The sequence below is a fragment of the Oryzias latipes genome, chromosome 4 (assembly GCF_053564925.1).
Source record: "Oryzias latipes strain Hd-rR chromosome 4, Olatipes_Hd-rR_3.1".
In the NCBI taxonomy this organism is placed as follows: Eukaryota; Metazoa; Chordata; class Actinopteri; order Beloniformes; family Adrianichthyidae; genus Oryzias; species Oryzias latipes.
In genome coordinates this window covers 10144182-10167339 of record NC_136240.1, presented here as the reverse complement: position 1 = coordinate 10167339, position 23158 = coordinate 10144182, and the positions used below count along the sequence as shown (strand labels likewise).

General features: G+C 46.6%; 2 protein-coding genes and 2 long non-coding RNA genes across 5 annotated transcripts; 2 read left to right on the top strand and 2 right to left on the bottom strand.

Annotated features, from left to right (window-relative positions):
- The first annotated feature begins 1183 nt into the window (after positions 1 to 1183).
- On the top strand, positions 1184 to 14710 carry pias4a (protein inhibitor of activated STAT, 4a). 2 transcript variants are annotated; one of them, XM_004067705.4, is made up of 11 exons: positions 1184 to 1327; positions 2948 to 3326; positions 3424 to 3508; positions 3584 to 3625; positions 5820 to 5910; positions 8657 to 8785; positions 10169 to 10274; positions 10355 to 10428; positions 12180 to 12340; positions 12555 to 12706; positions 12783 to 14710. In XM_004067705.4, the coding sequence occupies exons 1-11, from the start codon at positions 1301 to 1303 to the stop codon at positions 13046 to 13048; spliced, it is 1512 nt and encodes a 503-aa protein (XP_004067753.1). In that variant the 5' UTR covers positions 1184 to 1300; the 3' UTR covers positions 13049 to 14710. The 2 variants fall into 2 exon arrangements, with proteins under 2 accessions (XP_004067753.1, XP_078801879.1); XM_078945753.1 differs by lacking the exon at positions 1184 to 1327 and adding an exon at positions 1915 to 2076.
- Positions 10380 to 23055, bottom strand: LOC144991860 (uncharacterized). The gene is made up of 2 exons (XR_013655518.1): positions 22918 to 23055; positions 10380 to 10482 (listed from the first exon to the last, which is right to left on the bottom strand). It is a non-coding gene; the product is annotated as an uncharacterized LOC144991860 (long non-coding RNA).
- LOC105353893 (uncharacterized) lies at positions 14597 to 16937 on the bottom strand. Its single transcript, XR_908613.4, has 2 exons — positions 14973 to 16937; positions 14597 to 14832 (listed from the first exon to the last, which is right to left on the bottom strand). It is a non-coding gene; the product is annotated as an uncharacterized LOC105353893 (long non-coding RNA).
- map2k2a (mitogen-activated protein kinase kinase 2a) lies at positions 16709 to 21952 on the top strand. Its single transcript, XM_004067704.4, has 11 exons — positions 16709 to 16844; positions 17016 to 17226; positions 18272 to 18418; positions 18496 to 18573; positions 18661 to 18712; positions 19752 to 19876; positions 20103 to 20310; positions 20387 to 20451; positions 20534 to 20595; positions 20761 to 20806; positions 20877 to 21952. The coding sequence occupies exons 1-11, from the start codon at positions 16756 to 16758 to the stop codon at positions 20985 to 20987; spliced, it is 1194 nt and encodes a 397-aa protein (XP_004067752.1). The 5' UTR covers positions 16709 to 16755; the 3' UTR covers positions 20988 to 21952.
- Positions 23056 to 23158: the final 103 nt, after the last annotated feature.

The following is a 23158-nucleotide window of genomic DNA, read 5'->3' as shown; positions in this document are numbered from 1 at the left end:
GCAATACCTATGCAGTCAGACGGTACTGCTGTCTCTCTGTATGTCGGTTCAATCACTTGTACTCTATGAGCTGAGTTTACATAATTTAACAGAGGTATATGATGTACAGTGTTTGTTTTTATAAATAACTGAGGGACGTGTTTCTTGTGCTGAGCGCTAAACGCCGGCAAAAAAGCAACTGGGTGAGGCCAGAAGTTCCCGTGCCTCAAGTTAGGGGGCGCCGGTGAGCCCTGAGATTATGACGCTAAAAATAATAGAAGAAGTGATAGCAAGCGGCAAGTCATTTTCTTCAGAAGGAGCGGCATATGGGCTTTATTTACAAGTAAAGGTAAGACGATAATAAGGTTTGTGCTTTTTTCTATGCTGCAGTTTGTATATGAAAAAACATGTTGAAATGATATTTTAAACAAAACACGTTAACTGTTGTCAATTAAATGGTGAATAAGTTACTCAGTATGGTTCATATGTTTGTAAATATGATTGATGACGTCAGTGCCTCACCATCCATTAACCTCACCGCACGTCACTGTTTGTTACCTATGTAATGTTTTCGTTACCTATAAAATGTCTTTGTTACCTATATACAGCAACGTCTTTGTAACCTAAAACATGTCTGCATTACCTGTATAATATCTGCGTTACAAGTAAAATGTATTTGATACTTATATAATGTCTTTGTTACCTATATAATGTCTTTGTTTCCTATAAATGTCGGTATTACCTGGGTTATTGTTATTTATCTAAAACCTGTTTTAGATGTGTAAGTGTGTGTAGGTGCGCGCACGCGTGTTTGTGTGTACATGTTTTAATAACCCCTTAATGGAATTACATTCAGAAACATCTCAAACAAAGCTTTACCTTCGCTTTCCGGGCTGGAGGCAGAACCCGGAGCGGAGTTTATTGGTCGGACGGGATTCGGATGGACCATGCGACCCATTCCATTTGATACCCCATGCTTTCCATCTGCGTTTTACTTTAATAGTCTTTAAAGCGCCAGGTCGAAATATCTGGATATTATCAAACGGACCCAAAGTGTAATCCGACATACTTCCTCACACGACTTCATGCATTTAGAGTGAGGCCTAATTGGAAACGCAGACCTTCGTCTGAGTGTTTTATTAATAGTTGGACTGTAACTTTAAAAAAAAGACAGCGCTTCCCACGTTGCCTGTGGTCCCGCCCCTTTTCACAGGATGAATATTTTCATTGGCTCCGCCACCTGTCAATAAAGACTGACCCTGAGTTTCATTGGTGAGAGACCAGCCGTCACTTCTGACTCTCGCGGTACTGCTTGACGAAGATGGCGGCCGAACTGGTGGAGGCGATGGTGAGTAGAGGCTGGTTCACTCTCATTTGAAGTGGAAAGAGCGTGAACGCGGCGGCTTAAATCCCGCCCTTCAGTAGAGTACCTGGCTGTAGTATAAATGTGTTGTTAAGGACGTGTTTTCTCATGAATTCAGACTGCTGCGGTCTCTGCCGAGCTGTGCTGCTAAACCTGTTAGCCTGCTAGGTGATGGGAACATTGTTTTAGCTAGCACCGTGCTGGTTCTGAGGGAAGAAACCGAAAATGAATGACGTGCGGGTCAAGTGTTTGTGTTTCCCTGTAAAGATGCTGGATGAGCTGCGCTGTTTTCACGTCTTATCTTTTCGTTTCGGTGTAAATGGTGGTTTTAGATGGTTGAGTAAAAGCACCTGTCAAACCCTTCAGTAGCTATGAGATTGAACACCCACAGGGGAGCTAGCTTGCTGTAGCGCAGCCTGCTCTCTAGTCTGTCTGAGCGGTTTCTAGAAAGAACTATACACGAACCAGGGCTTGTGTCAACTGTATCCCACTCTCACCGGATTCTTAAAACTCTGGACCGAAGACCAGTTTCCTGCCGGGGTCCAAATCCCACCAGCCGACTTAACAAACATGTTTAATAATACCAGCAAGGATGTTGCAGCAACAAAACATCTCATATTGAACCGTTCCTGTAAATGGAAGTCCTCACCCGATTGATTATAAACAATCTTTTTCATTTAAAATCTGTAGCTTTCTTTCTGTCTGGGTTAACAGCATCCCCACCCATCCCACAGGTTTGGTTTTTACATATTTACATTGAAAGGTTATGACCTTTATTTATTTTAGTCTGGAGCTTGAAGTCAAATATGTAAATGAAGCTGTCAGAGTGATTCATTATGACTGTTGTGGACACCATTTTCTCTCTTTTGCATGTGTAGCTTATTGTTTGAACTATGGCTGCACAATATACCGCAAATTTCTCACAATATCAAGTTGTGCAACTTGACAGCAAAAATTGCAATAATGGTCACCTTAATTGTGCTAAAACAATCTTATGGCAACTTGAAGCATTTAACGAATCAAATAAATCCCTTTATGCATTTGACCAATCGGATGGACTCCTTCACGTTGTTGACCAATCAGATGGAGGCCTATTATGTTAGATGATCACCTCCTATGTCGACGAGGGTCATTTGGAATATAATTTTTAAACGGTTGCTATGAAATGTGAATTATGTTTTTGGTTGTTTTGCTCTTTGTTTATATACCGCAAATTATATCGTTATCGCAATCTTAATCACCAATATCGCGAGTTTTCCTTATGTCGTGCAGCCCTAGTTTGAACCAAGTTAATCTATAGTATAAATTTTGCTTTTTGTTGTAATTTAAGTTCTTCCTAAAAACTAGAATCTGTCAGAATTTATTCTGGATTTAATTCTATAATTACTTGTATTATAAAACAGAATCCGCATTGTGTTTTCTGGTATGTTTCTGATACTTCTCTTTGTTGTAAAAACACATAGAACATTATAGAGCTTTTTTATTTCTATCAAAGTAATTTTGATGTTTGTACCGTTTGCTCTGGTTGTACCCAAACCCTCTTTCTGAGAAAGCTCATCACTTTTTCAGAGTTCTTCAAATACCATTTTCTTTGTCTCGTTTCAGAACATGGTCAAAAGTTTCCGGGTCTCAGACCTGCAGACGCTGTTGGCCTCAATGGGTCGCAGCAAAAGTGGGCTGAAGCAGGACCTGGTGGGGCGAGCGTTGCGGCTTGTGCAGACAGAGTACAGCCCAGAACTGCTAAAAAATGTCAGGCAGCTTTATGAGTCGCGGTTCCCTAAAACATCTGGCTGGTTGGCAGCACGGCGTCCAGAGGGCGTCCCAGTCGCGTACTCGCCCATCAGCTCTTCTCCCACCGCTTCTCAGGGCACAGACTACCTCAACGGCATCTCCAAACCGCTCACTGCCCCTGCAGTGGAGGTCAACATGGTCCCACTGTCTTTTTACCAGACTTTAGAGACACTGCTGCCACCTACAGAGCTAAGTGAGTGTGGAACAGCTGTTTACCCCTCACACTGAAGGTTGGTTTTCCTTTTGTCTAGATTTTTGTAACTGGTTTTGTTTCTTTTAAATGTTTGCAGTCCCTCAGAACAATGACAAACTGCAGGACAGTCAATGCATCTTTGAATTAACACCAAACCAAGCAGACCAGATCAGAAATGCAAGGTAACTAGAAAACCATAATACCGGTTTTATTTACAGCCGTTTGGTTGAAATGTAATCACTCTGTTTCTTTCTTAGTGAGCTGCGACCGGGAATCCGATCAATTCAAGTGGTTCTTAGGTACGTTCCATCACCCTTTGATCATCTGCTAATTCCTCCTGTTTCTTGTCAGAATCTTTCTCAAAGTATACATTTGAATGTGTTTTTATTATTCTTTTATGCTGTTTCGCATTTCATCAGTATTTCTTGGTTCATGTTTATACCATTAATCCGGGGTCTCAAAGGAGTATTCCTCCTACACCTACTGAGGAGAAAGGAGCCCCACATGCATTTTCCAGGCATCCACAAAGCCTGTTTTCCTCTGACTGTCTATCCACTACACAACTTCCAAAACTTTAGAGGAGGAGTCCCTGTAGGACAGTTGTTTGTAAAGTTCAAGGACGTTTACTTGGTACTTTACAAGCCAGTGCTCTTTCCACATGGAATTGCAAACCTTCCAAATTGGAAAAAGACCTCTTTCCAGGTTTGCTAGGTGGTTTTCATCAGCTGTGTTTCCATAACACAAGAGCACAAAACTTTATCAAAATTTTAAAACCGTTGAAAAAACAAAATTACACTGTTTCCGATAAATCATAACTATGCGAATGAGAACAAATTATACTATAATTATAACCATAATTCATTCAGAATCACGGCGACTGATGTGAACAATACTTTGATTGATGCATTCAGATTTCTGCCACAGCACTAGCGCTCATCATCATCGTATATCAAAGGAGACGTCGGCGTCTTCTTCAGGCCGTGGGAGTGGCTACAGATGAAGGCATTTTGGGAAATTGTGGTTGTTGATTTTTACAGAGGAGCTGTGGATCCAACAATTCCACACGATACGCTTAACTTTTGATGATCTGTGTGATGCTCTGGGACCTCTGGTGGCGCCTGCTTTGCAGCGCCCAAGGCCCCCGGTTCCTACCAAGAAGCGCATCGCCATCCGGTTGTTGGTCATGTGCCTCATTTAATTCTAAAAAGTGCTTCCATTGCAGTTTTGGGAAATATGTCGTTTCGATGCCCCTCAAAAACCACCTTCTCCAAGTGCAAAACTTTTTTTTTTCCATTAAGCTAATCTATTATCACAAATCCAATAGTGTTCCTTCAACAATTTACTATATAATCAAGATGCTTGACTTTACTAAAGCATATTGATTAAGTAACACTGCTTTAGATTGGATTTAGAGTAAAAAAAATCTTTATTTTTTGAATACACATCATGCAGTAGTAAGCTTATAGTTTTCACCATAGTTTTTAGAGCAGCACTCGTTATTCATAGATTAGGCGTCTGCTCAGTCCTTGTTACGCGTCTGGACGGAACATATATTGTTTGGCTTCCACCAACATAAGAAAATGCCCTTTAAGTTTTAATAAATATATTCAAACTCCTTGTTATATTTTACCTTCATAAATGTAAAATTTCTGACAAAAAACCCACAATTGTTTTTATTTCTGATGGAGGTCAAACTATTAAATCGGTTCATTTTTCAAAAAATCCACAAAGCTTTAAAGTGTCTTAAAATTTGCTCCCAACATCAAGTTGTTTAAAAATGTTAGATCTGTAATATTTTCAAATCTAGTTTAACGTTTCCATTATATACTTTGGTTATTCATTCCAACCCCTGGTACTTAAGATTATTTTATATCATTCTACGTTTGCATAAATATACAGTGTATATTGATACTTTTGTGCTGAACCTGGCGTCTAGAATAAAGCTTATATTCAAAAATTTCCCCGCAGTTTCTCTGTCAGCAGAACAGAGAGCGCCTTTCTCATTAAAAACAAACTATTTTTTCTGTTTGCAGGTCGATGTTTGAGTTTAGACAAACCAATAGAGGCACTTTAAAAAAAATATTTGCCTAAAAAGTTATTGATCCTGGAAGTCTGAATCAGTGAATATCTCGCTAACTTTACTGTTTTTGTGCGCCTCTTTCTCAGACTGGTGTCGTATTCTGCTGCGCTTTACGGCAATAAAACGTGATCCGTTCATGATATGCAGACTTCTAGGAGAACATTTGTCTGTAATAATAAGCTTGAAATCTATAGAATTAAACACATGTAAAGGATAAAAAAATCGGATCCGATTGTAATCCAACATCCAATTCCAATCGAGTCTGAAACTACGTGGTGCTTTTGTTTGTCATGAAAAACTAGGTGGTGACTCCTCCACTTACAGGTGAAAACCTGGTGACTCTTGAGGCCCTGATTGCTGTTCCTGACATGTCCTTCATTCAGTTCTCTGATGCCTTTTATTTGTCTCTGCAGAATCTGTTACTCAGACTCCATCGGAGTTGAAGAGGACCAGTATCCTCCCAACATCGCTGTAAAAGTCAACCAGTCCTACTGTCACGTACCAGTGAGTTGACTCGCTCTTTGTCCTGTCACAGTTTGTAAAGAGGGAAAATTTACTCCCTGTGTGCGGCTCTCACTCCCTGCACGCGCTCCCTCTTCTTTTACACACGCGCGCAGTTTCAGCAGCACATACACATCCTCATTTTACAACAGAAGTTTCCGTCTCTCGACGAAATACGACAAATTGACTGCGTTCTATTTAATTTAATTTCCAGTGCGACACCACGACTCTTGCTGCTTCATCACCGCGGTGATCAGAAATCCCACACCATCACAGCTCTACTCCAGAGCGGTTTCATAAAGAATCACTGTTATTCTGAGAGAAACCTTTTATTACTGTTCTCTTTCACTCCACATGAACATGAACATGCACTGCTAGAGTGCGATGAATATCATGTTTTGTTTGGGAACTTTTTGCGCAGCGCAAAGTTACTTGTCTCTATAAACAAAGTGTGTCGGCGCGGCACCGCGCCCCCTGCTGGTTCATCACCGCAGTGATCAAAAATCCCACACTGTCACTGCTCTATGGGCAAGTGAAGCTTCTGTTGGTAACCTGCAGGGGACCGGCTGCTCTTTAGGCCTCCGTAGAAGCTGAAACATGGAAAGTTTGCTGTTGTAAACTTGTACATCATGTAGAGTCATTACTGATGGAAATGTGCTCAGTCTTTCTCGTCATTTTGATGAGTTTACAGGAAATGAAAACCCAAAATCAGTGTCTCTGAAAATGAAACCTTTTTAAAAAAAAAAAGTATTGGATGGCGTCTCCGTTTGATCAGTTAATGAACTGAAAACATCTGCAAAGCTTTGTTGAGCCTTTCAATGCTCTCAGTCTGCTTCCAACCATGGAGAAGACTGCTGACATGACAGATGTCCATCAGGCACTCATCAACACTTTCACAAGGAGAACCAGCTGGAGAGCTCACTGCTGTACAAGCTGGTAGTTCAGATTTCTGCGACCAGAACATTGAGGGGAAAGAAAAAGTTCTGCAGGGAAAACGGCAGCCTTGAGAGGCATCACAAGGCTGGAGGCGGAGCACCAAGAGACAGACGGATGCAAAGGCTGCATTTCCCGTGTCAAATTGCTCTAGAACCACAGACGCCAGGAGCGTCTCAGCTGGCCACAGGACAGCATCAAACTCTGCTGAACTTCATGCTGCCCTCTGCTGGCCAGCTGCATGGAGAGGCTGATTTTACTGTCCAGCAGGACCTTGTTCCTGTGCAGACTAAAGTACCCAAAGCTTCTGCAGTGACCATGGTGTTACTGAGCTTGATGAACCAGAAAACTCATCTGACATGAACCTGATGGAAAATCCATGGACTCTAGTCAAGAAGAAGAGACCCCAGACCAACAATGCAGATGACATGAAGGAAGCGGTGTCCTACATGTTTTCCAACTAACCTGCCATTCAAGCTCCTTATTGGCTAAATGCACCTGATCCAGGTTATTGGCAGCAGAGGAGGCAGGATTTCTTTAAAAAAAAAACATGACAACAAAGGCAATCTATTTCTATAGAGGAGCTGAAAAAATACAGAATTTTTTCACGATATTTTGTTGTTGTTTTTTTAGTTGTTTTTTTCAGATCTATCTGCATGTAAAAACGTCGGTAGTGGTTTGAACAGAAGAAACTTCCTGTGAGTCGGCCTTGAATGTTGGAACGCGACTTTTAGAAAATGTGGGAAGTTGCATTTAGAAACAGACAGGTGGCAGGCAGTCTTCTTAGCAGGAAATCTTCAGCAGTTGTGTTGGAGCTGGAAAATGAGCAGCAACTACACACAAACACAGTTGTGTTGCATCATGGCAGCAGATGACGTCTTTTTAGAGGAGTTTAGGAAGTTCTGATGGAGTTAGAATCTCATGACTTTGGGCTCGGACTGATGGTCCAACCTAAACCTGGAACTGAAAGCCTTCCTGCTGCTGGGTTCTCTGAGGTCCACATTAGTGATGTTCTGCAGAGCTTCAGCTTTCAAAAATCCCTTTCTTTCTGCTCTTTTCACAAGATATTTGTCAGCAAATCATAGCAGCAGATAGTTTTTCATTTTAGGAAGCAGGAATGTAAATCTGAGGAATTCTTCCCTTTTCCAAATTATTATGAAAACTTCACCTGCACTGTTCAGCACCTGGTATTTCTGAGTCAGACTGGTTTAAGTTTGGGCTAAAGATGTCCTGGATCCACTCTGGGTTGGTGAATGGGATCCAATCGGATCGCTCAGAAGGAATCAATAACCACTAATCACGACATGAATCCTCTGATGTTTGTTTTTTTGTTCTTTAGTTTTATTTAAACAGAAACAATCCAGAATTAGTACAACTGTTTTTGAAACCTGCATTTAGGTTTTGCAATATGACCCAAATTTGAACTTTTTTATTTGAAAAAATGTCAAATCCATTTTAATAACAAAAGGTTTTATTCTAAAGACATCTATTATAAAATTTCTGCTCTTAAATGGATGAACCTCTCAGCAAAGATGCATCTCCTGTGTTTGCTGACGGTAGAATCTCAGAACCCGATCCGGGCCGTGTTCTGCCATAGCTGCTCGCTCTGACAGGTCTCTCTAGAGCTTCTGTCTTTTTTTCCACTCTTCCCGTTTGTGCAGGACCATAACGCACCACAGCTCTGTGGGACAAACAGACACAAACACAAAGCTGTCTAAAACGACTTCCTGATCAAATCAGCATTAGATATCTGAACCTCTGCTGCAGAGTTTCTGTTCTGTTTAAACCTGGGGTTCTCTGGTTTCTTCGTTCACAGGGATATTATCCTTCCAATAAGCCCGGCGTTGAACCACGGCGTCCCTGTCGTCCCATAAACATCACTCCCTGGTTGCACCTGTCCAGTGTCACCAACAGAGTCACCATCACCTGGGGGAACTTTGGCAAGGTCAGTCACATGGTTACTTCCATACCACAGTTCCATGTTCTTCTCACGGTATTCCCTGCTTTGGACGGCCACGTTAACGTGTTCATCACATGTTAATGTCAGGCTCAATCTAACAGGATGGTTTGCAGCTTTTGACTCGATTAAAAACTGACCTACATTCCAGAACTTCCTTCTTTAAAAACAAAGGGACGTCGTTAATTTAAAGAAACCAAACATTTAAATCAGGTTAATCACTGATGGGTCTAGCTCTCTTTGATCAAATCGGACATTTATTGATCTCATGATGGAGAAAATCCAGGTGTTACAGCAGCAAACAATGGAAGGAGAATCAATGATGAGCAATGAAACGCAAAGAAAAATGGATGACTTCATCGAAGGAAAAGAAGTACAAAACAAAAAGGTACAAGCAACGGGACTTTTGTTAATATTAGAAACTTTTAATTACCAAAAAGTTATTTAAAAAACGAACAAACAAAAGTCTTCAATTCCTACTTCAGGTCTTCAGTCTTCCTGCTTTGCGGATTCTTCTGAGCCTCTCCTCCATTTTTTTAGAGGGTCCAGAGACCAGAATCTGCTTCTGTGAGAAGAAATCAAGACATTCAAATTATCGGATCATAAGACGCATGAACCCAAAAAACGTTGGGAGATAGTGTAGTATGACTGCCAAACGCTACCCAGAATTCCTAGAGGGGTCCAGAGACAGGTGATTGGTCAGAGGAGTTGATGGGAAGTTTTTCTAGTGAACTGTAGTGTTATCAGTCTTTGCAGGACAACACCACAGATGCAACTTTACTGACAAAAACAATTCTGACTTTTTCACTTCATCACAATGAAGTGTCAACGCAAGGCTCCTGACTACAGTACCCATAATGCTCCAACAATCCACCCGGCCTTGCAGCTGTCTTAGTTTATCATCGTTGTACTGAATGATGAGTGTCATGGACCACAGAAAACTGGTTCCAGAATTCTTACAGAAGACCACTGTTGATTATTGAGAATATGATGGATTTTAATATTACAATAGTTTGATCACAGGGTTCTGTCCTTCTGATCAACTGTGTTTCAGTTGAAGCAGCTAAAGATCTTCTAGATCACACTCTTTAAGTCCAGCTGCTCTGAAAAACAGAGCCCTGTGAGATCTTTTCTATGTGCTGATTTAGCCAGATCCTACTGAACACAGGAAGTTCTGAAGAAGGTTCCGTAAAGAGCTCTGTGTTAACTCAGAGCTTCTCTTCTGCTGCTGCAATCGCTTGAATATTAGAACCTTCCTGAGCGGTTCTGGAACCAGTCTCCTAATTGTTTTCAGAGCTTGAGTCGATGTTTCTGCTCAGTTTTTCCAAAGTTTTCCTGAGGAGCTTACGAACTGTGAACTCCTGCTTTCAGCGATACTCTTTGGCGGTGTATCTGGTGAGAGCCTTCACTGCCGCCGACCTCTTCAACCAGCTGAAGCTCTGCTCTGTGGAGAGTGCAGAACGCTGCCGTGAACGCAGTAAGTCCTTCAGACTGAACTTTAGGCTCCGGGACTGAACTTCAGCTCGCCATGACCTTCTCCTCTGCTGTCTTCTGCAGTCCAAGACAAACTTCGTTTTGATCCTGAGAGCGAAATTGCGACCACGGGTCTCAGAGTGTCTCTCATCTGTCCGGTGAGTACTTCCCAGAAATCTGGCATTACCAAGTCCTCTGTTTGCCCAGCAGTCCTATGAACAAAATATAAAATATACAGTGCTCAGCATAAATGAGTACCCCCTCTTTAAAAAGAACTAATTTAATCTGTAGCTTAATGCACACAAGGAAAATGTCCAAACTTTCTACAAGGTTGAGTTTTATTGAACTCTTCTTTAACTCCAGAACATGAAATGAAGGTTAATGATCTAACTTGGATCACATAATCTTCACCCTGCAACAAAAACTACTACATCTAGTATTTTGGATGAGCACCGTCAACAACAACAGCAACATCTAACTTCTTCCATTCTTCAAGAAGAACCTCTTTTAGAGCCCGGATGCTGGATGGAGAGTGATGCTCAACTTGTTCTTCAGAATTCCCCACAAGTGTTTGTTTGGGTTCAGATCAGGAGACATCCTTGGCCATCCAATCACCTTCACCCTGTTCTTCTTCAGAAATGCAAACGCCGCTTTAGAAGTGGGTTTTGGATCATTAGCCGCGGTTACATGGGCAGAATATCTTGATCGGATCAATGGTCGGGTTAAAATTCACCCGTGCACATGGGATCAGAAAACCTTTTTCCGATTAGAACAAACGTTCCCATGGCTCACACTTTCGGTCGGAATGAATGATTTGGGCATGCGCAGTAGTGTAAAATCACCCGGATGAGGAACCAGGTCTCGTTGTAAACAAACCGCTGCCACACAAACAGGCAGCATGTGCAGCAGCTCCGTAATACGAGACGATCTTCCAAACGTGCTTTTATTAATGTTAAGAATATTATGAAGCGCCTGTTCGCTCATCGTTTTATTTAATCCGTGTGGTCGGTGCTTTTTTGTGGAAGAATTAAGCTGGAAGAAGGCTTAGGGCAGGCTAACACGGGCTAACATCATTAGCCTTGATGGACACAAAATCCAGGACCGTGCGAGAAACGCAGCAATCTGCATCTTCGCTGCACCTTGGCTGCACGTAAATGTGTGGGAATAACATCAGCCTTTATTTTGTCGGGACACGACTGGAAACACAAATTCATGTGATTGTTTGAACTGTTTGACTGAGCGACATTTATTTCTGCTCTGAAAAGTTCACACAGACAGACCGCCCCAAAGCCACTCTGTGAGCTTTGCCTCTAAATGCAGTTTATGTATGTGATTCTAACCAGTTTAATTATGTTTCCTGTTCAATTACAGTGTGAAAAAAGTCATAGTCCGGGCACAAAGATATAAATACATTTGGTTTAACGTTTAATATTTCTGTCTGAATACGACTTACTTTGTTTTGAATACAAGTCCCCCATTAACTTCCTGTCAAAAATATGTTTTTACAGGAAGTTAATGTGAAATTTCGGATTGAAAAAAAGACAGAAATTTTAAACGTTAAATTTATTTATTTTTGTTTTGGTTTTATGGAGTCAAACATTTTAAACTCTTCCTCGGTCCATATGTATCTGCTTGGATGCATGAGCTCAGAGGTAATTTACCTGATATGCTGCAAAATGTTGATGAATAAATCCAGTTCCTAAAAGCATGTGAATGTGAACACTCTGTTGTTTAAAGGACTCGAAACATTCAACTGTAGGACTTGGAGGTGACGTGAGACTTGTTGGTTTCGACTTGGGACTTGAGACATGGGACTTTGTCCCTCCTGTGGTTCACTGTGACGTCCTGCTGCTGATGTTCCTCAAAACGCCATGACTAACCTCCACTCTCCTCCTCCTGTCTCCTCCAGCTGGTGAAGATGCGACTCGGCGTGCCGTGCCGAGTTCTGACCTGCGCCCATCTTCAGTGTTTCGACGCCGTCTTCTTCCTGCAAATGAACGAGAAGAAGCCGACGTGGACCTGCCCCGTGTGCGACAAGCCGGCTCCCTTTGAGCTCCTCACCATTGATGGGTGAGGAAAGCTGTGTCCAACATTTACGACTGAAAACTTCATCTGCACTCTCGGGCTTTGACAAGTTTTTAAGTCAAAACCACAAAAAATCAAAGCTATGTTTGTTTTGACCTTCCCTTGTCTATACGTGAGGACAACTTGAAGTGTTTTTGTAAGTCTGGGTTCTGCAGATCTTTGGCAGACCTAAAGGTTTTTATCCACATCTGGGTTTCAGGTTGTGTTCAGAGATACTGAAGCTGACGGGTGAGGACATCGAGGAGATCGAGTATTTGACAGACGGCTCCTGGCGGCCAATCAGAGATGAAAAGGAGAAGGAACGAGAGCGGGAGCGCAGTAAAACTCCAGAGTACTCGGTTGTTGACATATGTAAGCGTCTGCGCGTTTCTTAGAGCGCCGTCTGCGCCGCGTTACAGTTCGTGACCTGCTGGGTTTGTGTCTGCAGGCAGTCCTGAAGCCAACGGCCATTCTCCGGCCCACAGCAGCACCAGCCTGACGGGCCGACCCGGAAGCAGCTCCTCAGGGATGGCTGGAGTCACGGGAGCACCGGCAGCAGGAGGTGTGGTAGTAGATCTGACTCTGGACTCCTCCTCTGAGGAGGAGGGGGGTGGGGCTGGAGGGGACAGTGAGGACACTGAGGACAGCGCCGACAGCCCCGCCCCCAAGAGGGGACGATACAACTACGACAAGGACTTGGTCACGGCGTACTGACCCTGCAGTTCTCCTGACAGACTGAGGCAGAGGAGCATGGAGGTTCAGACCTGAGGGCAGAAGGAGCCTGATGCTCACAGCGCGTCACTCCTCTTCGTGGCGTCCTGGCAAACCAACGCCGGTTTCTGGAGGAGAACGCGGTGTCTCCATGTCCCAATGGGGGCTGCTCCTCCTTTAAGCTTGCAGTAAACCCCGTTCCATCCCGTTCCTGCTGTAAAGACTGATCTCCTGACTACTGCTGCCCCGCCCCCTTAGTCTCCAGACTCCTCCCCTTCACCGTCTCTTTGTACAGACTGTCCGCCGCCGCTGCGGACCTTCAGTGTTTGCATCACATTCTTCTCACATTAGTGATGGACAGGAAGTTGTAAGCCAGCCGCCTCTGTCCTTTTTTGTTGTTGTTGAAGATGAAAACATCAGATGAGAAGACATGAAGGTCTGAGGAGCAGGTCAGGTGGAGATCTTGGTTCATAGCATCAGTCCAAACGTTAACCAGATGTTTCAGGATCATCTGGTTCATGGAGGTGCAGAGCACAACACCCCCCCGAAGCTTTCCTTCTACGCGTCCTCGGATGGAGAAACCTACCTCAACCGCAGAAGCTCGGCCCACAGATCTGAGAGCAGCTCTGGAGCAGCTGCAGACTTCCTGAGATGTTTCTACACTGGACTTTCATACGATGTGACCCTGTTCTCGGTCCAAATCCAGGTTCACAGGTGAAGCTCTTATTTTGGTTGAAGTTCAGGATGTGGTCTGCCTGGCTCCTGCAAAGACGTTTGTGGACAGGAAGTGATGGGCGGAGCTGCGCGTTTGGGTCAGTGGAGACGTCTGAAGGTCAGAGGCTGTCACTCTGCAGCTGCATCACTGCGCTCTTCGCACTGCTCTGCTTCCTGGACCTCCTGCTGTCAGGTGGAGCGGCTGTTGTCCGTCACACATCTCACAACAGTTGAACCTCCCGTTGCCCCGCCCGTCAGGCTCCTGTCTCTGCTGATGAGCTCACACCAGAGCCGGCTTTGCAGGATCCGTTTTAGTCCCAGAGTGAATCTTCAGGCCGTCGCATCTCCCGGTGGAAGAGATGTTTGCACTTTGATGGAAAACCTTCAGAGGACTCGTTTGGAAGCTCTGCATGTTTTCATTTGTTCCTGCACTTTGTGACCCGTTTCCATTCGCCGTGGGCTTTAGGTTCTGAGGGTTTCAACTAGAGGGTCGCGCTTGTCCACGACACGTTCTCATCCGCATCTCCATGTTGCATTTGGATCAGAACTTCCTTCACAGCAGAAGAAGGCGGATTCATGGTTAGAAAAAGAAGCTGGAGTCAAATGAAATCTGATCTTCCGGTTTGGAAGACACGAAGGCTTCGGGTGTTCGAGGAGTTCTGCTCCTGTGGCTCCGCTGAAGGTTCTGTCCATAGAACTCCTCGTCTGTTGGAGGGTCAGGCGGCCGGAGTGGATCTCCTCAGCGTCTCGTGACATCATGGTTGGTGGGACCGAGCCGCGTAGATGGTTTGAGCCTGTGGGGTCCCTGGTTTTTTTTTCTTTTACTTCTCTTAGTGGCTTCTCTTTGTAAATGCAGAACGTAGCATGGCCGCCCGGTGGCTCACAGTTCATTATGTACGAGTTTGGTTTTTTAAATGTTCATAAAGACAATAAAATGAAAATCTTATTTTATTACGTCTGGAATTCCCCCTGGTGATTCTTCTGGGTGACAAAACGCTGAGTTCAGCAGCAGCTCTGGACGCCGCCGCTGTGGCCAACATGTTCCACGTGTGAGTCTGTTCAGGACGATGAAACTGTAACATAAAGAAATGTATTCTAACAGCTGTTATTGACGTGTTGAATTAATAAAATCTGTTCTTAAAAAACATCTTCGCCTCTTTTCTGGAACTGTGTGACCTGAGTCTCAACTTCTGCTCTGGGAGGAGCTGCCCACCTTCAGGAGGCATTTGCTCCTACTCCAGTGGTTCCTTCTCTTTTTTTCTGTGTCTCCTCCATCCTAAAGAAGCGTCAGCTGTGGTCTATCAGGTTCAGACTGAACTGCTCTAGGTTTGCTTCACTAAACGGGTGGTTTTGGTTGCAGCGCTGACTGTTCATCCTCTAATTTATCTCGGATGAAACGCCGCCGTCTTCTGAAAACCTGCTGAGACGTTTGCATGATGGCACCAAACTTCAGCAGAGATCTGCTCTTTGGAGATGTGTGCAGCTGAGTCTCTATGAAAAACACGTTTGATGAATCTTCTGAAGTTTACGTTTGAAAAGTCAAAGTCTCCAGAACTGCAGGGTTGATGGGCTGAAGCCGAAAGGCAAACCGGTCAATTAGCTGAAATTACATTTACACAATAGATGATTTTCTGCATTAAGATGCCAGCACCCCTTTATAGAAGTGTTTCTATAGCACAATTAAAAATAAAGTACCAGAAATGCTTATTCGTTATCAAAATGAAGCTGCAAAAAGAAAAAGCAATCCACCAAACTTCTTTTTCTTCTTCACTGCTCATTCTGTCACTTAATTCAAAGGATAAAGAAAATATTATTTGACATTTCATTTTCAAAAGGTTCTCTGGTAAATGTGTAGCAAAATATTTGCAGGGTGGATGTTAAAATGAAAATGCAATCCCCCCTTTGCTTATTTGTTTAAATAATGACACAGAATAAGTGGTTTTTATGTTGAAAATGAAAAAGCATTTTGAAGTATTGATTTTTCATTTTATTTTTGAGTCATTAGATGTAGTTACCTTTTGAAAATTAAAAAGCATATCTGTAAATCCATTTTAATTGTCAAATTAGACATTTCTAAATGAATTTTGCTACACATTCGGTCAATATCATTTGAATTGAGTAAGAACATGCAGTGTTGAAGAAGAAAATGAAAAAGAATTTTGGTGGATTGCTTTTGAGTCAAAAAATGCAGCTTCATTTTGAAAATGAAAAAGCATTTCTGGTTTTGACGATTATTTTTGATTATGCTACACAAATGCTTCCATATATTCTGTGACATTCTTTGCATGACTGCACTTCTCTCTTTGGCCGCGGGATGGCGGTGTTTCCCAAGAAGCCTGTTTGTCTGCGGACATAAACGCGCAGAAAAGCTGCAGTTTGGTGTCCGACCAAACCCCTCCTCAGCGCCGCGCGAGCCTTAGAAAAACCTTTATGTCCCTGCACCCGCACTTCGACTTCCACTGGGATTCTGGTAATCTGTCACTCAGCGGGTTCGCCGCTGTACCACAGCCCCATCGCCGTAGGCAGCTGCTGCTTCCTGTATTGAGGCACCGGGGTCAGGAGCGGAGCCACGCGCGTTCAGCAGTCGTTCCTCGCGGACTGAAACCAGGACGAACTACAGTTTGGAGGCTGTGGTGAAGTGGGCGCCGCCTTTTCGAACCTCGGCCGCAGGTGACTCTTGGACGCGGGGGGAGCTGCTGCTGCGTGTCGGGACTCGGACGTTTGTTGAGGGACTGGCGCGACCTGCTAGCAGCTAATGGCTAGCAGCAGATAGATATCTAGAAAATCCAGATCCTCCGCGGTTCTCAGGAGAACGGTTCTCCTGATGGTCGCTTTCTCTGAGCTACACTGACATGCCCCCCCCCTAACGGAAGTGAAAGCTAACGTTAGCCAGGAAACTTATTAGCCGCTCACGAGCGCCGAACAAGGAAGAGGTGCCGCGCGGCCGCACTGACTGTTCGCTGCCGGAAGGAACCGTGCGGGAACGATTCCCTGAAATGGCCCCCAAAAGGAGACCCGTTCCCCTGAACATCACACCCATCGGGGAGGGACAGACCACGTCCAACACCATCGATGCTGCGTCCGAGTGAGTCCCGGGGGGGGTTAACAATTTACATTTTTATGCAGATCATGCAGTACCCTGAATCTGCAGGGGGCACTCTTTTGCACAGATCTATCATCTGTAGGGGGGTGTAAACTGTCTCTATCTGTACTTTGACCCCCCCCCCCCCACACACACACACACACCCTTCCCCAGAGCCAACCTAGAGGCCTTACAGAAGAAGCTGGGAGAGCTGGACCTGGATGAACAGCAGAGGAAGCGTCTGGAGGCCTTCCTCACCCAGAAGGCTCAGGTGGGAGAGCTGAAGGACGAAGACTTCGAACCCATCTGTGAGCTGGGGGCAGGAAACGGGGGCGTGGTCAACAAGGTCCGCCACAAGCCCTCGGGTCTCGTCATGGCCCGCAAGGTGAGGACCTCATCTGACGGTTTGGTGAAGAAGGCAATTCTGGAATCTGAAGCCTGACTTTCTCCCAAAGCCCGCCCAATTTTTTCTGCACTGCAAAGTTACCAGCAGCTGCTGCAGACGGGACACAACAAGTCTGCTGCAGCTGCTGCAGGCGGGACTTGACTTGTCTGTGGCTGTCGCAGATGAATGTAACTGATCTGTAGTGGCAGATAAAACACGACCGCTGCAGACGGGCCACGACTCGGTCTGCGCCTGCTGCAGACGGGACACGACTTGGTCTCTTGCTGCTGCAGATGGGACAGGACTTGGTCTCTGGCTGCTGCAGACGGGACACAACAAGTCTGCTGCAGCTGCTGCAGGCGGGACTTGACTTGTCTGTGGCTGTCGCAGATGAATGTAACTGATCTGTAGTGGCAGATAAAACACGACCGCTGCAGACGGGCCACGACTCGGTCTGCGCCTGCTGCAGACGGGACACGACTTGGTCTCTGGCTGCTGCAGACGGGACACGACTTGGTCTCTGGCTGCTGCAGATGGGACATGACTTGGTCTCTTGCTGCTGCAGACAGGACACAACAAGTCTGCTTCAGCTGCTGCAGGCGGGACTTGACTTGTCTGTGGCTGTCGCAGATGAATGCAACTGATCTGTAGTGGCAGATAAAACACGACCGCTGCAGACGGGACAGGACTCAGTCTGCGCCTGCTGCAGACGGGACAGGACTCGGTCTGCGCCTGCTGCAGACGGGACAGGACTCGGTCTGCGCCTGCTGCAGACGGGACAGGACTCGGTCTCTGGCTGACACTCACGAGATCCTCAGACTGGTTAGACGTTCTTCCTCAGGCTGTTCAAGGCCTCCAAGTTCCATCAGAAGACTTAGTTTCCTGTAGTTGTTAGTGGAGGGGCGGTGGGTCGTGTTGCTGAATCTGCTGCCCCCACAGTGATGCACGCCCCCTCAGAAACCATCCAGACGTTCCACTGAGGTACTGCAAGTGTCTATGGTCCTGCAGACAACTCCCACACTGTTCCACCTCTTCCCTCCTTTAGCTAATCCACCTGGAAATCAAACCTGCCATCAGGAACCAGATCATCAGGGAGCTGCAGGTGCTCCACGAATGCAACTCCCCCTACATCGTGGGCTTCTACGGGGCTTTCTACAGCGATGGAGAGATCAGCATCTGCATGGAGCACATGGTGAGACTCTGAGCCTCCAGGATCCCTGAAGACGTCCTGCTGGTTGAGGTTCTCATCCACGTCTTCTGTCTCCACAGGATGGTGGATCCTTGGATCAGGTCCTAAAGGAAGCCCGGAGAATCCCTGAGGAGATTCTTGGAAAAGTCAGCATAGCGGTAAGAGCCTGTGGCTGGGGGGGGGGGTCTGTTCCTCTGGAATGGGTTTGTTCTGCTGCTGGATCTTCTCTGCTGTGTCGTTGGCAGGTGTTGAGGGGGCTGGCTTACCTGCGGGAGAAGCACCAGATCATGCACAGAGGTAACCACGCCTCCAACACCGACAAACATCATGTCTGCTCTTCTGTCCTCATACGCTCGTTGGCTCCTCCTAATATGACGGTAGAACCATTATCATGATGCAACCGGAGCACCACCGCGTGAACAGAACCAACGGTCCAAATGTCAGATCACACCTTTGAATCTGGGAGGAAAACAGCGGCCAGACGTTTGAGATGGAGGCTCCTCTTAGGAGGAACCTCCCTGCTGGTGTGAAGGAACAGTCGCTGCTTTGACGCTGAACCACAGCCGGCTCCTGAGGAGTAAACATCTCTGAAAGCATCAGCGTTCTCCACGGATCTGATGTTCTGGAGAGGCTCGGTAAAAATCGTTTTTGTTTTGTTTCTGGTCAGACCCTCTGAGGCGGACCTCCACCCCCCACCGCAGAGGGAAATCATAGGTGTGCGCTGAAGTCGGCTTCAGGATGGAGATGTCCGGGAGCTCAGCTGTAATTACAGCCTCTCAGACCTGATTATAGAGAAGCCGCACCCAGTGGCCCCTCCCTCCACCTCCCCCCACGCTTGCTGTCCTGTGTGTGTGTGGGGTGGGGTGGGGGGTCACAGCCGTTTTCTGCAGGAAGGTTTCTGCCTTTGATTGGACAGCTGACGGACAGGAAATGTGTGGCGTCTGTTCACTGGTTTGAGTCTGGAGCCTGTTGTCGTGGTGTTCAAATCCACGGCTTTGGTTCAGCGTCCCCGTCTGCACAGCATCCCCCCCGCTAACCAGCCTGCTCAGAAGATCCCCGGTGGATCTGTGGTTTCTCTGGACAGCCAGTGTTGAGAAGAGCTCTCCGTCGATGTCTGATGGTTCAAATCCCGATTGAGGCGTTCAGGGTTTCTGGAATCAAATTTGGGAAATCCAGGATCACAGGGGACGAGTCACTCCTCAGATCTGTGAAGGAGCAGCTGAACTGCAGACCTTCTGTCACGTTGACGTCTGTTAAATCTGATTCACAGAGGAGCTGGGCTTTCCCGACTGCCTGTGTGTCCCTGAACGCATCACCTCCTCTTGTTTGTCTGCAGACGTCAAGCCCTCCAACATCCTGGTCAACTCCCGCGGGGAGATCAAGCTGTGCGACTTTGGCGTGAGCGGCCAGCTCATCGATTCCATGGCCAACTCCTTTGTGGGGACGCGCTCCTACATGTCTGTGAGTTGGCCCTGCCCCTGCCCCTGTCCCTCTGCCCCTCTGTCCCTGTCCCTCGGCCCCTCCAATTTGAAGCAGTTCTTCAAGCTGCTCCTGTGTCCATTTTTTTAGTCCTTCCTGCTGCCGCCTTCTTATCACCTCAACCCCCTTCCCTCCACCGTCCCTGTGACGCCCCGCCCCATTGGCTCAGTCACCCTCCCCCGCCTCTGATGTGGTTTTCTCTCAACAGCCGGAGAGACTGCAGGGGACGCACTACTCTGTTCAGTCGGACGTTTGGAGCATGGGGCTGTCCTTGGTGGAGCTGGCGATCGGCCGCTATCCCATCCCCCCACCCGACGCCAAAGAGCTGGAGGCAATCTTCGGATTCGCCATTCTGGACGGAGCCGAAGGAGAGCCGCACACGCAAAGGCCGAGACCCCCCGGCAGGCCTGTGAGCGGTAGGCATACGTGGTTTGGGCTTTCCTCAGGTTGGGAGGCGGAGCTTCATGTTGTCTCTGTGGGTCTTCCCTCCAGGACACGGCGTGGACAGCAGGCCGGCCATGGCCATCTTTGAACTCCTGGACTACATCGTGAATGAGGTCTGAGGGGCGTGGGTCTCTATCATGAACGCCAGGTTTCAGAGCTGCTTCTGATCTTCAGCTTCTGCTGTTTCCTCCTCAGCCCCCCCCAAAACTGCCTCATGGTGTCTTCACCAGTGACTTCCAGGACTTTGTGACTAAATGGTGAGCAGTGGAAGGACCAGCTTCCTCCTGACAGCGTCCCACAGAAGCCGCCATCTCTCCCGACCCGCAGGCAGCTTTTCTGCTGAATAGAGACAAAAATCGGTGAATTTGTCATGATTTCAATCCCAGTCGCGTTTGGTTCACGTTCTGTCTCTGCTGTTGCAGTTTGATCAAGAACCCGGCTGAGAGGGCAGATCTGAAGATGCTGATGGTGAGTCTCCAGGCCTCAGACCTTCTCGCCGCGCTCTTCCTTCCAGCTGAAGTTCCTCTTTGCTTTGCAGAGTCACACGTTCATCAAGCGATCAGAGGTGGACGGCGTGGACTTTGCCGGCTGGCTGTGCAAAACGATGACCCTGAACCAGCCGAGCACCCCTACCCGCGTCACCGAGTGACTGGACGGAGGCGGGCCGCTGCACGCCGCGGGGCTGCTGTGACGCTGCAGCACGCCATGGCGGGCTCCTCCCCTCCCTATCTTAGGTTTTATTGTTCTGGCTTTCCCTCACGTCTTCTGTCACCAGCAGCAGTTTACAAGCCCCCCCCCCCCCCCCCCCTTAGCTCCGCCTCCAAGATGTTGAGTCCCCCACACACACACACAGTTCACAAACTGATTTTGTATGGTTGAATCTTTTCTATGGCAACAGTGGAGGCTACATTTCACAAACTCGCTTCATGACTGGAGCCTGTTTGTCCTGCAGTCACCTGCTCCTCCACCTCCTCCACCTTGCAGGATCCCGTTGTGGTCCAGGCGTGGCGTTCTCTGCAGAAATGGCCGCAGGGTCCCGGCGCATGAATTCTGACATGAGAACGCCGCCTGTGGGCCTGATACCTGCTGTAGGAACGTGAGTTCCAGCTGCTGATGCTGCTTCAGAACCTGCAGCCTCCTGGATCTCAGTCTCCTCTCCTGATGGGACGTTTTCTCCTCGGTTCTTCTGAACGTTCCCCTGAAGCCTCTCTGCTCCTGCTGACGTGGTGCTCCATGCTTCCTTTCCACCTCCATCCTGGAAGAAGCTTTGAGCCGATTTGAAGATCCAGACCTGGAGAGTGTGGTTGGATCTTCCCGACCAGCTGACCCAGCCTCGGTCCTGTGTTGTTCTCCTTCCAGCCTCCCGTCCTGCTCGAGCTTTTGTGTTCTTCTGCTTTTGGCTGCTCGTCCTGACAACCCCCATCCCGTGATGTGCAGACGGAGTGTTGCACGAAGCGAAAAACAAACCAAAAAACAGGAGTTCTGTTCGGCAGTCTTAACATTTTGGTCCTTTCGATTTCTGTAAGAGTCATTTTATGCTAATAGAAGATGTGTTGGTTCTGGTTCTAATGTACAAAAAGATTCCAATAAAACTTATTTGTCGATGTTCTGCCATCTCTTTTCTCTTTATTGAAAGACGTGGAGCGAAGCTTCAACCGGGAAGTGACTGTGGCCTTCAGCTTTAGCCGCCGGTGTTCACTGCTGGATGGAGGTTTTACTGCCCCGGACCTGGTTCTGGTTCTGGTATCTGATCAGCAGCAAAGTGCATCTGTTCTAAGAGGGCGAGGGCAAGAAGCTGCAGCTATACTTTGTTGATACATCTCTGTATGAATGTATAACTGCTGATTGTATTGTTTTGTGCATTATTCTTGCTTTGATTGCTTGAAATAAACCATTTCAAATAAAAGTGATTCCCATGAAGCTGCAGGTTGGTGACGGAAAAAACCCACAGAGGTCGAGGGTTTTAGGAACCCATTCTGATCCTCAGATTCCTGCAGATCAATGAAACCTGTTCTGCTTTGTGGATGGATCTCCGCAGACGCAAAGACTCCTGTGGACGACGTGTGGACACCTCTGAGACACTTCCAGCAGTTTTCCACACAGTGATGTCATTCTGATTACTTTGTTACTTTTGGATTACTCTGTCCTCTTTCTGGCACATTTGTCTGATTTTGCACGTTTCTTCGTAACGTAAGGTGTTCTGTCAGTTTTTCTTTTCATTTCTCTGTATTGACCTTGCACATTGGAGAAAACTGTACCTGGACTTGGCTATACCAGGTATGACAAACGCTTTTTATTCTATTCTACTAGGTACTTTTGGATTACTTTAATACTTTAGCAATATTTTGTTCCTTTTTTGATACTTTTCACATTTTCCCTATGCAGGAATTTAACAAAAAATGCCTCTAACGGCTTGGAAACTGAAAGTTTCATTTACGAGGTTTCATTTGTGGTCAGGTGTGTGATCAGAAAGCTCACGTGGATCCTGACGACATCATTCTGACTATTGTTCATCCGACTCCAAACCAAACCGGGGTGGGGGGGCCGTGTTTGTTCTGGGAAACTTCCGGCAGCCTCACCTGCTTCGTCTTGGCAGGAACGGCGACGTGCCGAGCGCGCGCTCTCATTGGTGGGGAGGGCTGGCAGCCCCCAGGAATGTGCCAGGACTTGCTTTTGGGGTGGGACAGCATGACCTCAGGCAGTGGGTGGTGGGTGCGACTCCCGTGGAAAAAGAAAGACGAGAGGAGAGAGGGGGTGAGGCAGGAGCCCAGATCGTCAACAAATCTCCCCCACGGATGGGGAGGATAGTCGTATGTTCGT

Bases quoted from the DNA above. Each gene is read 5' to 3' on its own strand.
- map2k2a (XM_004067704.4), top strand. From the start codon at position 16,756: ATGGCCCCCAAAAGGAGACCCGTTCCCCTGAACATCACACCCATCGGG. The intron at 18,574-18,660 runs GTAAGAGCCTGT...TGTCGTTGGCAG, and splicing joins TTGGAAAAGTCAGCATAGCG to GTGTTGAGGGGGCTGGCTTA. The intron at 20,596-20,760 runs GTGAGCAGTGGA...CTGCTGTTGCAG, and splicing joins CAGGACTTTGTGACTAAATG to TTTGATCAAGAACCCGGCTG.
- pias4a (XM_078945753.1), top strand. From the start codon at position 1,978: ATGGAAGTCCTCACCCGATTGATTATAAACAATCTTTTTCATTTAAAA. The intron at 2,077-2,947 runs GTTTGGTTTTTA...GTCTCGTTTCAG, and splicing joins CATCCCCACCCATCCCACAG to AACATGGTCAAAAGTTTCCG. The intron at 3,327-3,423 runs GTGAGTGTGGAA...AAATGTTTGCAG, and splicing joins GCTGCCACCTACAGAGCTAA to TCCCTCAGAACAATGACAAA.